This window comes from Notamacropus eugenii, chromosome 1 (genome assembly GCF_028372415.1).
Source record: "Notamacropus eugenii isolate mMacEug1 chromosome 1, mMacEug1.pri_v2, whole genome shotgun sequence".
Taxonomy (NCBI): Eukaryota; Metazoa; Chordata; class Mammalia; order Diprotodontia; family Macropodidae; genus Notamacropus; species Notamacropus eugenii.
Window position 1 is genome coordinate 498,079,600 of NC_092872.1, and position 14,513 is coordinate 498,094,112.

General features: G+C 37.3%; 1 protein-coding gene across 2 annotated transcripts in view; it reads left to right on the forward strand.

Annotated features, from left to right (window-relative positions):
• NKAIN4 (sodium/potassium transporting ATPase interacting 4) overlaps positions 1 to 14,513 on the forward strand; it is a 121,195-nt gene that overhangs the window by 61,761 nt on the left and 44,921 nt on the right. For both annotated transcript variants that reach the window (XM_072633318.1, XM_072633319.1), the window contains exon 3: positions 974 to 1,054. In XM_072633318.1, the coding sequence (XP_072489419.1) occupies positions 974 to 1,054 (81 nt within the window). The remainder of the gene's footprint in view (positions 1 to 973; positions 1,055 to 14,513) is intronic.

The window sequence follows — 14,513 nt, forward strand, 5'->3', positions numbered from 1 at the left end:
TATCCAGTGTATGACTCCTTAGTCTCTAGAATCTCCAACTGTGAATAACATTATGAAGTCCATCAATCCTTGCTCCCACCTGCCAACCAAGGACATCACATTTATAATCTCCCTTTCCAGGGTTGGACCAACATCAGTGCAAGTGGGTTGAGGAGGGAGCATTATACCATGTCATAAGCTAAGTATTAATGACACAGAATCAATTAATCAATAAGGATTGATAGAAATAAAGAACACCTAGTATATGCTAGTCAGACTAGGTGCTGGGATACAGACACAATGAATGAAATAATCTCTTTTTGCAATGAGCTCATGTTCTAATGGGGGGCACAAAAAGGTTATACACATGTATACACAGAACCAACATAAAGAGATGAAATATAAAATAAACACAAAGTAGTTAAGCACAAGGTACTTTGGAAGAGAGGGCATTAGCAGATGGAAGTGGAGAAAGTCAGGAGAGGCTTCATCTACAAAGGTTGTGCTGCAACTGCAGAATCCTGAAGGAAGAAAAAATTCCATGAGAGAGCTAAGGAGGGAGAGAATGCGTTCTAGGTATGAAACATGGTTAAGGCAAAAGCACACATATGAGAGATGGAGTGTCATGTGTAGTGCACAGAGAAAAGACCAGTTTGGCTGGAAAGATAGCATTGGGCAGTTGTAAAGAGCTGTAACATAACTATACTGGCGTGTGCAAATCTTACCAGTGGCTAACTTAGGCAGAAAACAGATCTCCAATAGCAGAAACCTTATCTCCAAAATTGCACAGACACCTGCATGCCACAAAGATCACAGAATGAAGGATCCTTTGAAAACATTCGAGGTCTGGCCACAACATTGATAAAAAGTGTAATGACTTCTATGCAGGTCAGCATTTAGTCTTCTCCAAGTTAGTTCTAGAACAGCAAGTTGTAGTCACTTTCCAATTTATATTTTGCATTCTTGATTTCCCTCTCATTTTTCTTCCTTCTAGTATGCAGTATGGACAGCTATCTGGGTCACTTGGAACATCTTCATTATCTGTTTTTACTTGGAGGTGGGAGGACTTTCAAAGGTGAGTCAAGAATAGGGTGCTATTTTGAAATACAAGAAAACCACCTGACTGTGGAAAAAAAGGAAAGATACCCAGACCCATGTGGCCCTCATTAAATTTAAGAGCAGAGAGGAAAAGAAGGGATGCTAATTCACTCATCTTGATGCATTCATTGTGTGCCCCTTAATTCCTTGATTCAAAGCAATTAGAAATGTTCAGAAAGTCAAAGTGAATTTCTCAGATTCTGGGCAGCAACTGTTGTGGTTAAATTTTAAACTCATAATTCAAAACAGGACAAAGGAGTCCTGGAAGCAAAAGGGCTTGGTGAAACAGAGGAATTTAATAAAGACTTGGTGACCTCGCCCCATAGACACACACACACACACACACACACACGGATGTACGTGCACACACACTATAGTAAATGCTTCATGAGACTCAGAAGCTACAGCTGAAAGCTCTGATTAGCTGCCTGCAATATGTTAATTGCATTTCATTATCCCCTTATTATGGCCTTTTTTTTATGTTGCTATTGTGCTTAGGGGTGGTGATGGGGGGAGGGGAGGATCCTTGCTTTCGTTTTTTCTTCATACTCAGCAGCTAGCCCATTTGGTCTTTTCAATAAGTAGCTTAGTAGTACAAGCTGGGTAACTTACCTCCATGTGGACATGTGGATTGTGCTCAAAATCAATGGGGTCAAAGTTGCCAATCTTAAACTGGCTCTAAGTTGTCAACCAGAAAGAGTATGGAGCTCAGAGAGACTAATTGGTCTGGGCTCAGTTCTGGGTATTTTCCAGGGGGCCAGAAGGCTTAGGTCAAATGTCAAGTTGCAGATGTTGTCTTGATCAGGAATCTGGCTTTGGAGGGAGCCTTTTCCAGGTAGGAGAAATAAGATTTCTTACTTCCATAACTAATAGCTCTTTCCGAGGGTATTACCGAGTTCCCTCAGGGCGTTCCCTTAGTCAATGCCCTTCACAAATTTCAGTACTGGTGGTAACCAATTAAACTTTAAAACTCTAACCCCTGGCCTATATTTGTCTGTTAGCTCATTGTTGTTGTGGCTGTTCATATCAATGAGGTCAGCATTCATCAAGCATTCACTGAGCATAACAGGCAGAATACAGTAGATGAAAGAAAGTGTGTTTTTTTACAGGGAGGGTGAAGAGAAGTCACACTCCATTTTTGATGTTTCATTAACTATGCAGTGCCAGACACTGAGCTCTCTGATAGGATGTTTGATGTACCAGACCTTCAGCTTTCTTGAGTCATCTGGATTTAACTGCTTAGAAGGAGTTTCTCTTGTCCTGCAATTCCTGCCATTATTCCAGTGCCTTTATAATCAAAGAGCACAGGCACCTCCTTTGTTGCTTTCACTTAATTCTTTGTCAAAGATAGTGGTTTTGGCTGGAGTCATTTCTTCTGTAGTAGCTTATAAATTCATGAACCGCTACACCAGGCTAACCCCCATGGGACTTTGTTTTTGATTTTATCAATTTTGCTATAGCAGAATCTCATGGCCATCAGCAGTGACAACATTAAACTAGAGAATGTACCTGTCCTTTGTCTTCTTTCTAATATCCATTAGAAAAGTCTTTACAGGCAGATATTTTACAAGTTTAGTGAAAGGTTAATGGGTCTTTCACTTTTGCAAACCTCCTCTTGCCTGTTGTCCCCATGAAACATACCTACATGTCAGCCAGATTGTTTGGAGGGAATACCAACTTGTCCATATCCTGCTTTGGAACCTTAGTAAAGAGAGCAAAAGCTGAGGCCCTCTAGCCTCCACAGATCTTAGCACAGGAGGAGAAGTAAAGTGGCGGAGCAACACAGACAGGAGGATAATATCTAGGAGGAACATCAGTGATTATACACTGGCCTGCAGCATCCAGGCTGTTTAAGAAAGGGAAGCAATGCAAACATTGCCAGCGAATATTGTAAGACTGGATGGCACAGTTATATGTTTGCAAGAAGATTGTGTGTAAGGAGTAAAAGAGAAGAGCTAGGGAAGAGTCTTGAAAGCCTGGCAGAGCAGAGGGGTTGTTTGTTGTGGTTAAATTTGGTGGTAAAGTTTTATCTTCTGTGTGCTCTACTGATCACCATCCTCACCTGGAAACAGAGGTCAGGACAGGTGGCATCTCTTTTCCCCTGACGTTTGTCAATCTGTTCCCTCCCTTCGCCCCCTCACAGTTTTGCTAGCCCAAAGCCAGGCATGTTTATACCTGGGGAATGGTCTATGATGATCTGTGCCTCAGTATTGGCAAATAGCTTCTGATTGTGCAGTTTGGGACCATTCTCCCATCCCTAGAAGGCTATCATGGTGGGAGGGTGGACGTGGCATAAGGAGTGAATGAATTCAGAATGTTATATATAGTCTATTTGCCCTTACTGGCTTTAACTGCTTCCATTCAATGTTGTCTCACTGCTCTAGATCCTTCAATTGTTTCAATCTACCCCATTCAGGCATAGAAAAATTGAAGGTGAATGTGATCATGCTCTCATAATGGTTGGTGATGATAATATTTTGAATTTGCCTTGCATCTTTAAAAAAAATAATCAGAGATGTGAGAATATTTGCTGCTTTCTAACAAAGGTATTTTCTCACCCAGTTCTGATACCTAAGTTACACTGAAACCTGGTGCTAATGGATCACATTTAGATCATATTTTGTAGTTTGCAAAGCACTTTCCTCAGGATACTCTTATGAGGTACATAGTACAAGCATTAGCATCCCCATTTTATAAGTCAGGAGACTGAGGCACAGGGAGGTTAAGTGACTTCCTCATACTCACATGGCCATGGTGAGGACTTGAATCAAGTCTTCTAGATTCACAGGCCAGCAGACTTTTCAATACTCTGTGAATGCCTCCTTCTCCAGGAGAAACCACACTGGTGGTTATTGTACGGTAGAGATGTGCCTAGAAGAAAGCAAAGAAATAGCAGCATTCACCCAACAAGGGGGAGGTGAGAGATGGCATTGGTAGTAATAACAATAATAGCTAACATTTATATAGTGCTCCAATGTTTGCAAAGTTTTTGCATATGTCATCTTATTTAGTCCTCACAACAGCCCTGAGAGGTGGATGTTATTATCATCACCCCCTCCCTTTTATAGATGAGTAAACCAAGGCTGAATGAGACTGACTTACCCATGGTTACATAGCTATTAAGTCCCTGAAGTAGGATTCAAACTCAGGTCTTCCTTTTTATAAATTAATTTTTATTCTGAAATTAACAAATGTCAAAGAGAATGGATATTTGCATATGCCTCATAGAACAAGAAAGATAACATTGTACATGAAGCAGCAGGTCTTTATGATATACGGTTTAATTTTCTTTTTATGGATATAGTAAACTCCACATAAAACTTTCAAAGCTGTCTTATTTGTCTGGCTTGCTTTTTGGCCTTTCATTTTTTTTCTCTCCATTTAAAAAAAATGCCTCAATGACTTTCTTTTTAAAAAAAAATTTTAAATATATATTTTATTCTCTCCAATTGCATGTTAAAACAATTTTTAACATTTTTGTTATTATTTTATTTGTTTTCAGTGTTCTACATTCATTTCCATATATCTTAGATTTGTTCCCCTGCTTTCCCCTCCTTCCTGCCTACCTCCCCAAACCCTCCCTGAGAGGGCATACAATTTTACATAGGCTTTACACATGCATTCCTACTAAATATACTTTCATCTTAGTCATGTTGCATAGAAGAATTAAAATGAATGGGAAAAATCATAAAACAAACCAAAACATAATACAAAAGAAAATGATCTGCTTCATTCTGCGATTGAATTTCATAGTTCTTTCTCTGGATATGGAAGGCATTTTGCCTTGAGACCATTGGAAATTTTTTAAGTCCTTGCATTGCAATGAAGTACTAAGTCTACCAGAAAAAATCCTTGCACACTCTGGTTGTTGCTGTGTATAAAGTTCTCCTGATTCTGCTCCTTTCACTCAGCATCAGTTCATATAAATCTTTCCAGGCCTCTCTGAAATCTTCCTGTTCATCATTTCTTATAGCACAATAATATTCCGTTATATTCATATACCACAATTTATTCAGTCATTCCCTAATTGATGGGCATCCCCTTGATTTCCAATTTTTGGCCACCACAAAGAGAGCTGCTATAAATATTTTTGTACATGTGGGACTCTTTCCCACTTTTATGACCTCTTGGGGATATAGTCCTAGAAGCAATATTGCTGGGTCAAAGGGTATGCACATTTCTGTAGCCCTTTGGGCAGTGTTCCAAATTGCTCTCCAGAATGGTTGGATCAGCTCACAGCTCCACCAACAATGAACTAGTGTTCCAACTCTCCCACATCTCCAACATTTATCCTCTCCCTATTTTGTCATGCTAGCCAATCTGATAGATGTAATGTGGTATCTCATAGTTGTTTTGATTTGCATGTCTCTAATCAATAGTGATTTAGAGCATTTTTTTCATATGACTATAGATAGCTTTAATTGCTTCCTCTAAAAACTGCCTGTTTATATCCTTTGGCCATTTATCAATTGGGGAATGACTTGTATTCTTATACATTTGACTCAATTCTCTATATATTTTAGAAATATATCACAGACATTAGTTGCAAAAATTCTTTCCCAGTTTTCTACTTCCCTCCTAATCTTGGTTGCATTGAGTTTGGCTGTGCAAAAACTTTCAATTTAATGAAATCAAAATTATCCATTTTGCACTTCATAATGTTTTCTATCTCTTGTTTAGTCAAAAATTCTTCCCTTCTCCATAAATCTGATAAATACACTATTCCTTGCTCCACTAATTTGTTTATAGTATCAATCTTTATTCCTGGATCATGTTCCCATTTGAACTTTATTCTCGTGTACAGTGTCAGGCATTAACATTGTCAGTTTTGAGTTCCAAATTCTGTCCTCCTTTTCTCTCCTCCCCACTCTCCAAAACCATAAGCAATCAGATATAAATTATACATGTGCAATCATGTGAAACATTTCCATATTAGTCATTTTGTACAAGAAGACTTAAAAGAAAAAGAATGAAAGCAACAAAGTGAAAAATAGCATGCTTCAATCTGTATTCAAACAATATCAATTCTTCCACTGGAGGCAGATAGTAAGTTTTTTTTATAAGTCCTTTGGGATTATCTTGGATCATTGTATTGCTGAGGAGAGCTAAATCATTCACAGTTCTTTATCGAACAATATTGCCGTTATTGAGTACAACATTCTCCTGGTTCTGTTCACTTTGCGTCAGTTCATGTAAGAATAACTTCCCTTTTTTAAAAATTTTACTACCCTATCCCTCTTTATCCTTCAACTCCTTCCCATAGAAAAAAAAAGGAAACGAAAACCAAAGCCCTTGTAACAAATATGCATAATCAAGCAATTAATTCCCTCCTTGGCTGTGTCTGGAAATGTATGGTTTGTTCTTCATCTTGATTCCATCACTTACTTCTCTGTCAAGAAGTGGATAGCAAGCTTCATCATTCTAGGAAGTCATCTTCCTAACTTCAAGCCCAGCACTGTATCCCAGACTATCTAGATACCCTTAGGTAATAGGAAGGGAGGGGAATAGGTGTTGAATGAAAAATGATCCTTCCAGTGAATAAGCTTGGCTTTCATATTCTGTGGTAGCATTGCAGAAAGGAAAGACAGGTGACTCTGAGAAAGTCAAGGCCAAAAGTTGGAGAATATAAGTCCTATAATTTCTTTTAAAAAGATCTGTTGCATAAGGCCATGGCGTGGCAAGAGATGATAATTCATTTGGAAAAGAAGGAAGGGTTTTAGTGGACTGCAAATTCAATATGAGCCCTGTGTAACTGGCTCCAAAACAATCTTAAGTTGTTATCGATGGAGGAAGATTATCTAGAATAAGCAAGGACACAATCTTCTTGTATGCTGCCTTGGTCATGCCATATATTAATAGTGTTTAGTTCTACATGCTCCATTATAGAAAGGACTGTCTTCAAGGATCTGAAAAGTGATTATGTGGGAAGAAAGATTAGACTTGTTCTGATTGGTCCAAGAGAGAAGAACTAGGTGTTATGAGTGGAAATTATAAAAAAGCAAATGTGAGCTTACCAGGTTGAAAAGCTTCTGCATTAGAGCTATTGGCTACTTTAAGAGTTGGCCGGGTTCTCCTTCTCCGGAGGTCTTCAAGCAAAGGCTGGATGACCACTTGTCAGGTGTGCTGTAGGGGGATATTTTTTTAGGTATGAGTCAGACTTGATGACTTCCAAGTGATTCCAACTTGGAAATTCAGGGTTTCAAAGATTCAATAAGTTATTTTGCTTTGGGCCCCAGAAGACAGAATTAGAAGCAGTGGGTGTTAGTTCCAGTCAGATTTCACCTTGATAATAGGGAAAACATTCTAGCAATTATAGCTGTTCAAAAGAGGGTTGTATTCCTCCAGAGTTAGTAGGTTACACCTCATTTTATGTCTTCCTCTATTATTACTTGAGGCAGCCAAGTGGCACAGAGGATAAAGCCCTGGGCTTGAAGTCAGGAAGATCTGCATACAAATTTGGCCTCTGACGCTTATTTAACATGTAACCCTAGAAAAGTCACTTACCTTCTGTTTGTCTCAGTTTCCTCAACTGTAAAATGGGGATAATAATATCATCTCCTTCTCAGGGTTTTTGGGAGGATCAAATAAATAAGACAGTATTTGGAAAGTGCTTAGCTCTTTACATAGCACATAATATTTGCTTAACAAATGCTGGTTTCCTTTCCTTCCTACTTGTTAAGGATATGTAGAGGGGTTATCTCTTCAGGAGATGGAGTAGATCTCTGAGAACCTTTCCTAATCTTAGATTTTACAATTAAAGGTGAGAGATAGGACTGCTACCTGTATGTAGTAGGGGTTCAGCAATCAGTGATCTAATTGTACCTAGGACAGTGCCAACATATAATAGATGACCAAGCCAGCTATTCAACCCTAGAGATTCTGGTGTAAATAAGATTGTGTTGTACCTCAGAGGTTCTGCAAACTCCAGTGAGCCTAGAGAGAATTGTCTTTTATACCCAGTAGAACACGCACACACACACACACACACACACACACACACACACACACACATTTCTCATCATCGAATCAAGTTTATGTGGTTTGCATTTCTGAAGCTGCCAGTTTCCTTTAAACCTGTTATTGGGTTGGTAGTAATGGAGAAAAATGCTGATATGTCTGTCTGATGTGAATTCCCACCCAAGAAAATTCTCACCTACTGCAAGTGAGCCCTTATTTGCATCTGGGCTTCAGATCAGGTTGCTCTTATGGATGCAAAGCCATTCCCTTAATGGTTCATTGCCATAATGCCATTTGGAGGAAATGCTAGAGAAACTGGATTCCTTTTAAAAAGTTATTCCAAGCCTTTCTCATGCTGAGGTCTCACTGCAATTTTAAATCTGAGCAATAGGTTTGCCCACTAACCCCTGCTTTTCCTGGCTCATTTTCTGCCCATGAGGAAAAGTCAGGATATTTGTATTAGGGCACTGTTACCAAGAGAAATCTCTGTACCCTTCTCCCATATATATCTTCTTAAGAAAAACCTCCCCTCCCATTCCCAATATACATAGCCTCCATGTATCTTATAGGCCTTTTGCTAAGCCTGAGAAATTGGCGGCTGACCTAGGGCATCTACAGCCAACTAATTGGTTATGATAAGACTCAGTAAGGGTAGCGAGCTAGAAAAAATGGAGTTTGTTAACTCAGCAGCCAGAAGAAGGGGTTCTTATGAGCAATAACTCAAATGGAGTTGAGTGAGTTAGGTAAGCAAGCAAGATAGTATTTCTACTTTTACAAGTTTAATAAATGTCTATGGGGATAAGAGTACAAATGTCAAGGAAATTGTTATATGGGTTCATAGAGAAAGAGTCATTTCCTTGCCCTCTTTTGTAAGCACTGCAGCTTTTCTGTTCAGGAAATAAAATAGATGAAATTAGAGGAATGAACACTGGCTCAAGCTCTGTGGTTTTCCTTGCTGTTCTGCCTCCTTGCCTAGTAGAAGACCTTTAGAAAAGATGGGTGCTGTTATATATGAGGTCTATGTAGCCTGCAAGGTCCCTATAATACAACTATGTAATCCGGAAGCCCTCTTTTCTCCCATCCCTCCCCTTTCCCTACCTAAACCCCAAAACAAAACCTTAAAATCTAGCACAATCTTCTTTTTAAATTAATTTATTTGTTTTCAGTTTTCAACAATCACTTCCATAAGTTTAAATTTTCTCCCCCTCCTTCTCCCTTCCCTCTCTGAGATGGCATGCAATCTTATATGGGTTTTACACATACATTCTTATTAAACACATTTTCACATTAGTCATGTTGCATAGAAGAATTAAAACGAGTGGGAGAAGCCATGAGAAAAAACAAAGCAAAACATGTTATAGGAGAAAAATATGCTGCTTTCTGCCTTCCAATTCCATAGTTCTTTCTCTGGATGTGGATGGCATTTTGCCTGAGGAGGCCTTTGAGAATGTTTTAGGCCCTTGCATTGCTGTGAAAGGCTAAGTCTATCAGAAACGCACTGTGGCTGTTACTGTGTATAATGTCCTCCTGGTTCTGCTCATTTCACTCAGCATCAGCTCATATAAGTCTTTCCAGGCTTTTCTGAAGTCCAACTATTTGTCATTACTTATAGCACAATAGTATTCCATTACATTCATATACCACAGCTTGTTCAGCCATTCTCCAACTGATGAGCATTCCCTTAATTTCTACTTCTTGGTCACCACAAAGAGAGCTACTATAAATATTTTTGTACATGTGGGACCTTTTCCCATTTTTATGATCTCTTTAGGATACAGCCCTAGAAGCAATATTGCTGGATCAAAGGGTATGCACATTTTTGTAGCTCTTTGGGAATAGTTCCAAATTGCTCTCCAGAATGGTTGGATCAGCTCACAGCTCCACCAACAATGAACTAGTGTTCTAACTCTCCCACATCTTCTCCAGCATTTATCATTTTCCTGTTTTGTCATGTTAGTGAATCTGATAGGTGTGATTTGGTACCTCAGAGTTGTTTTGATTTACATCTCTCTAATCAATAGTGATTTAGAGAATTTTTTCATATGACTATAGATAGCTTTAATTTCTTCCTCTGAAAACTTCCTGTTCATATCCTTTGACCATTTAACAATTGGGCAATGACTTATATTCCTGTACATTTGACTCAGTTCTCTATATATTTTAGAAATGAGGCCTTTATCACAGATACTAGTTGCAAAAATTCTTTCCCAGTTTTCTGCTTCCCTCCTAATCTTGGTTGCATTGGGTTTGTTTGTGCAAAAACTTTTCAATTTAATGTAATCAAAATCATCCATTTTACACTTCATAATGTTCTCTATCTCTTATTTGGTCAAAAATTTCTCCATTCTCCATAAATCTGACAAATATACTATTCCTTGCTCCCCTAATTTGTTTGTAGTATCAGCCTTTATACCTAGATCATGTATCCATTTGGACTTTATTCTTGTGTACAGTGTCAGTCACTGGTCTATGCACAGTTTCTGCCACACTGTTATCTAGTTTTCCCGACAGTTTTTGTCTAACAGTGAGTTCTTATCCCAAAAGATGGGGTCCTTAGGTTTATCAAACAGTAGATTGCTCTCTTCATTGACTGCTGTGTCTTGAGTACCTAACCTATTCCACTGGTCTACCCTTATCTTTCTTAGCCAGTACCAAGAGATTTTGATGATTGTTGCTTTATAATGCAATTTGAGATCTGGTAGGGCTAGGCTACCTTCCTTATTTCTTTTCATTAGTTCCCTTGACCTTTTGTTCTTCCAGATGAATTTTATATTTTTTCTAGCTCTAGAAAACAATTATCTGGTAGTTTGATTGGTATGGCACTGAATAAGTAAATTAATTTAGGTAGAACTGTAATTTTTATTATTTTAGCTCATGTTATCCATGGGCAACTGATGTTTTTCCACTTACTTAGATCTGACTTTATTTGTGGGAAAAGTGTTTTGTAATTGTGTTCATATAGTCCCTGGGTTTGTTTTGGCAGGTAGACTCCCAGATATTTTATAGCGTCTACCATAGCTTTAAATGGAATTTCTCTTTCTGTTTCTTGCTGTTTGGATTTGTTAGTATTACAAAGACATGCATTTGATTTATGTGGGCTTATTTTGTAACCTGCAACTTTGCCAAAGTTGTTCATTATTTCAAGTAGTTTTTTACTTGATTCTCTAGAATTCTCTAAGTATATATCATCTGCAAAGAGTGATAACTTAGTTTCTTCTTTGCCAATTCTAATTCTAGTACCATATTGAATAACTGTGGTGATAATGGACATCCTTGTTTCACCCCTGATTTTATTGAAAATGCATCTAGCTTATCCCCATTGCATATAATGCCTACTGATGGTTTTAGGTAGATACTAATTATTATTTTATAAAAGGCTTCATTTATTCCTATGCTCTCATATTTTTGTTTTCAAAAGGAATGGGTGTTGTATGTTGTCAAGCTTTTACTGCGTCTATTGAGATAATCATATGATTTCTGTTGGTTTTGTTGTTGATATGATCAATAATGCTGATAGTTTTTCTAATATTGAACCAGCCCCATATTCCTGGTATAAATCCTACCTGATCATAAGTTGCTGTAATCTTTTTGCTAATATCTTATTTAAAATTTGTGCATCTGTATTCATTAGGGAAATTGGACTATAATTTTCTTTCTCTGTTTTGACTCTTCCTGGTTTAGGTGTCAGAACCATATTTGTGTCACAGAAACGATTTGGTAGGATTCCTTCTTCACCAATTTTCCCAGATAGTCTCTATAGTATTGGAATTGACTGTTCTTCAAGTGTTTGATAGAATTCACTTGTAAATCCATCTGGCCCTGGAGATTTTTTCCTTGGGAGTTCATTGATGGCTTTGTCAATTTCTTTTTCTGAGATGGGGTTATTTAACTATTTAACTTCCTCTTCTGTTAAACTGGACAGTTTATATTTTTTAAAATATTCATCCATTTCACTTAGATTGTTAAATTTATGGGAATATAGTTGGGCAAAGTAATTTCTAATTATTGTTTTAATTTCCTCCTCATTGGAGGTGAATTCACCCTTTTCATTTTTTTATATTGGTAATTTGGTATTCTTTTTTTTATTTTTTTTTTATTTTTTTATTTTTTCTTTTTTTTTTATTTTGTAATGTTTAACAATCACTGCCATACAATTGCGATTTTATCCCTCCCCACCTACTCCCCACTACCCCCCTCCCTCCCCACGACTGCATACAATTCTGTATAGATTCTACATATACTTTCCTATTGAGTATATTTTCACTATAGTCATGCTATGTAGTCAGACTAAGATAAATGAAAGAAATCGTATAACAAATCAGAACATGATACACAAACACATACACATACACAAACATGATCTGCTACAATATGTGAGTGACTTCCATATTTCTCTCTCTGAGTGTGGCAGGCATTTTGCCTTGAGATCCTCCATTGGGATTTTTTTTTTTTTTTGGTAAGAAGTTCTTGTGTTATTACAAAAATCTAAGTCTACCAGAAAAAACTCTCACACACTGTGGTTGTTGCTGTGCATAAAGTTCTCCTGGTTCTGCTCCTTTCACTCAGCATCAGGTCATATAAGTCCTTCCAGGCCTCTCTGAAGTCTTCTTGTTCATCATTTCTTATGGCACAATAGTACTCCATTACATTCATATACCATAATTTATTCAGCCATTCCCCAATTGATGGACAGTATTCTTTTTTTTTTTTTAAATCAAATTGGTCAAAGATTTATCAGTTTTATTGTTTTTTCCTAATACCAACTCTTAGTTTTATTTATTAGTTTAATAGTTTTCTTAATTTCAATTTTATTAATCTTTCTTTTGATTTTCAGTATTTCTAATTTGGTATTTACCTGGGGATTTTCAATTTGTTCTTTCTCTCACTTTTTTCAGCTGCATGCCTAGTTCATTGATCTCCTCTTTCTCTATTTTATTCATTTAGTCTTTCAATGATATAAACCTAAGAACTGCTTTCTCAGCATCCCATAAGTTTTGGTAGGTTGTCTCATTATTGTCATTCTCTTGAATGAATTTATTAATTGTTTATATGATTTGTTGTTTGACCCATTCAGTCTTTAGGATTAGATTATTTAGTTTCCAATTAATTTTTAGTCTATCTTTCCATGGCCTTTTATTACATATACTTTTTACTGTATTATGATCTGAGAAGGATACATTGACTATCTCTGCCTTTCTGCACTGGACTGTGAGGTTTTTATGCCCTAGAACATGGTAAATTTTTGTATATGTGCCATGTACCACTGAAAAAAAGGTATGTTCCTTTCTATTCCCATTCAGTTTTCTCCAGAGATCTATCATATCTACCTTATCCAGAGTTTTGTTGACCTCCTTAACTTCTTTCTTGTTTATTTTGAGGTTATATTTATCAAGTTCAGAGAGGGGGAGGTTGAGGTCCCCCAGTAATATAGTTTTGCTGTCTGTTTCTTCCTGTAACTCCCTTAACTTCTCCTTTAAGAATTTGAATGCTATACCACTTGGGGCTTATATGTTTAGTAATGATATTGCTTCATTGTCTGTGGTGCCTTATAGTAGGTTATAGTTTCTTTTCTTATCTCTTTTGATTAGATCTATTTCTGTTTTTGCTTTGTCTGAAATTAGGAGCGCTACCCATTTTTTATACCATCTGAAGCATAATATATTAGGCTCCAACCTTTTACCTTTACCCTGTGTGTATCCTCCTGTTTCAAATGTGTTTCTTGTAAACAACATATTGTTGGATTATGGATTTTAATCCATTCTGCTATCCACCTCTATTTCATGGGAGAATTCATCCCATTCACATTCACATTACTATCTATGTCTTTCTCTCCATCCTACTTCCCTCTATTTATGCTTTTATTTGTCCCTTCCCCTCCACGATAGTTTTATTTTTGACCACCACCTTCTTCAGTCATCCGTCCCTTCCAACAGTCCTCCTCCCTTTTATTTCCTTTTCCCTTACTACTTCTTCCCTCCCTTTTAACCTTCCCTCCCTTTTCTTTCCCTTCCTACTGCCTATAGGGCAAGTTAGATTTCTATACTTAAGTGAATATGTTGTTCCCTCCTTGAACCAAATCAGATGAGAGTAAATCTCAAAAAGTGCTCATCTCCCTCCCCTCTTTCCCTCTACTGAAATGTTTTTGTGCCTCTTCCTGTGATGTAATTCACTTTTTTATGCTTCCCCCCTTTTTCTTCTCCCATTATAATCTCTTCACACTCTTAAGTCACATTTTTCATCATCACATCAGTGATGATCTGTCTCCTTCTATGTATATCCCTTTCAAATGTCATAATAAATATACAATTCTCAAGATTAACAAGTATTATCCTCCCTTATAGGGACATAAACAGTTTGTCCATATTGAATAACAAGTTGTTTTTTTTTCCCCTGTTTACCTTTTTATGCCTCTCTTGAGTCTTGTGTTTGAAGATCAAATTTTCTATTGAGCTCTGGTCTTTTCATCGGGAAGGTCTGGA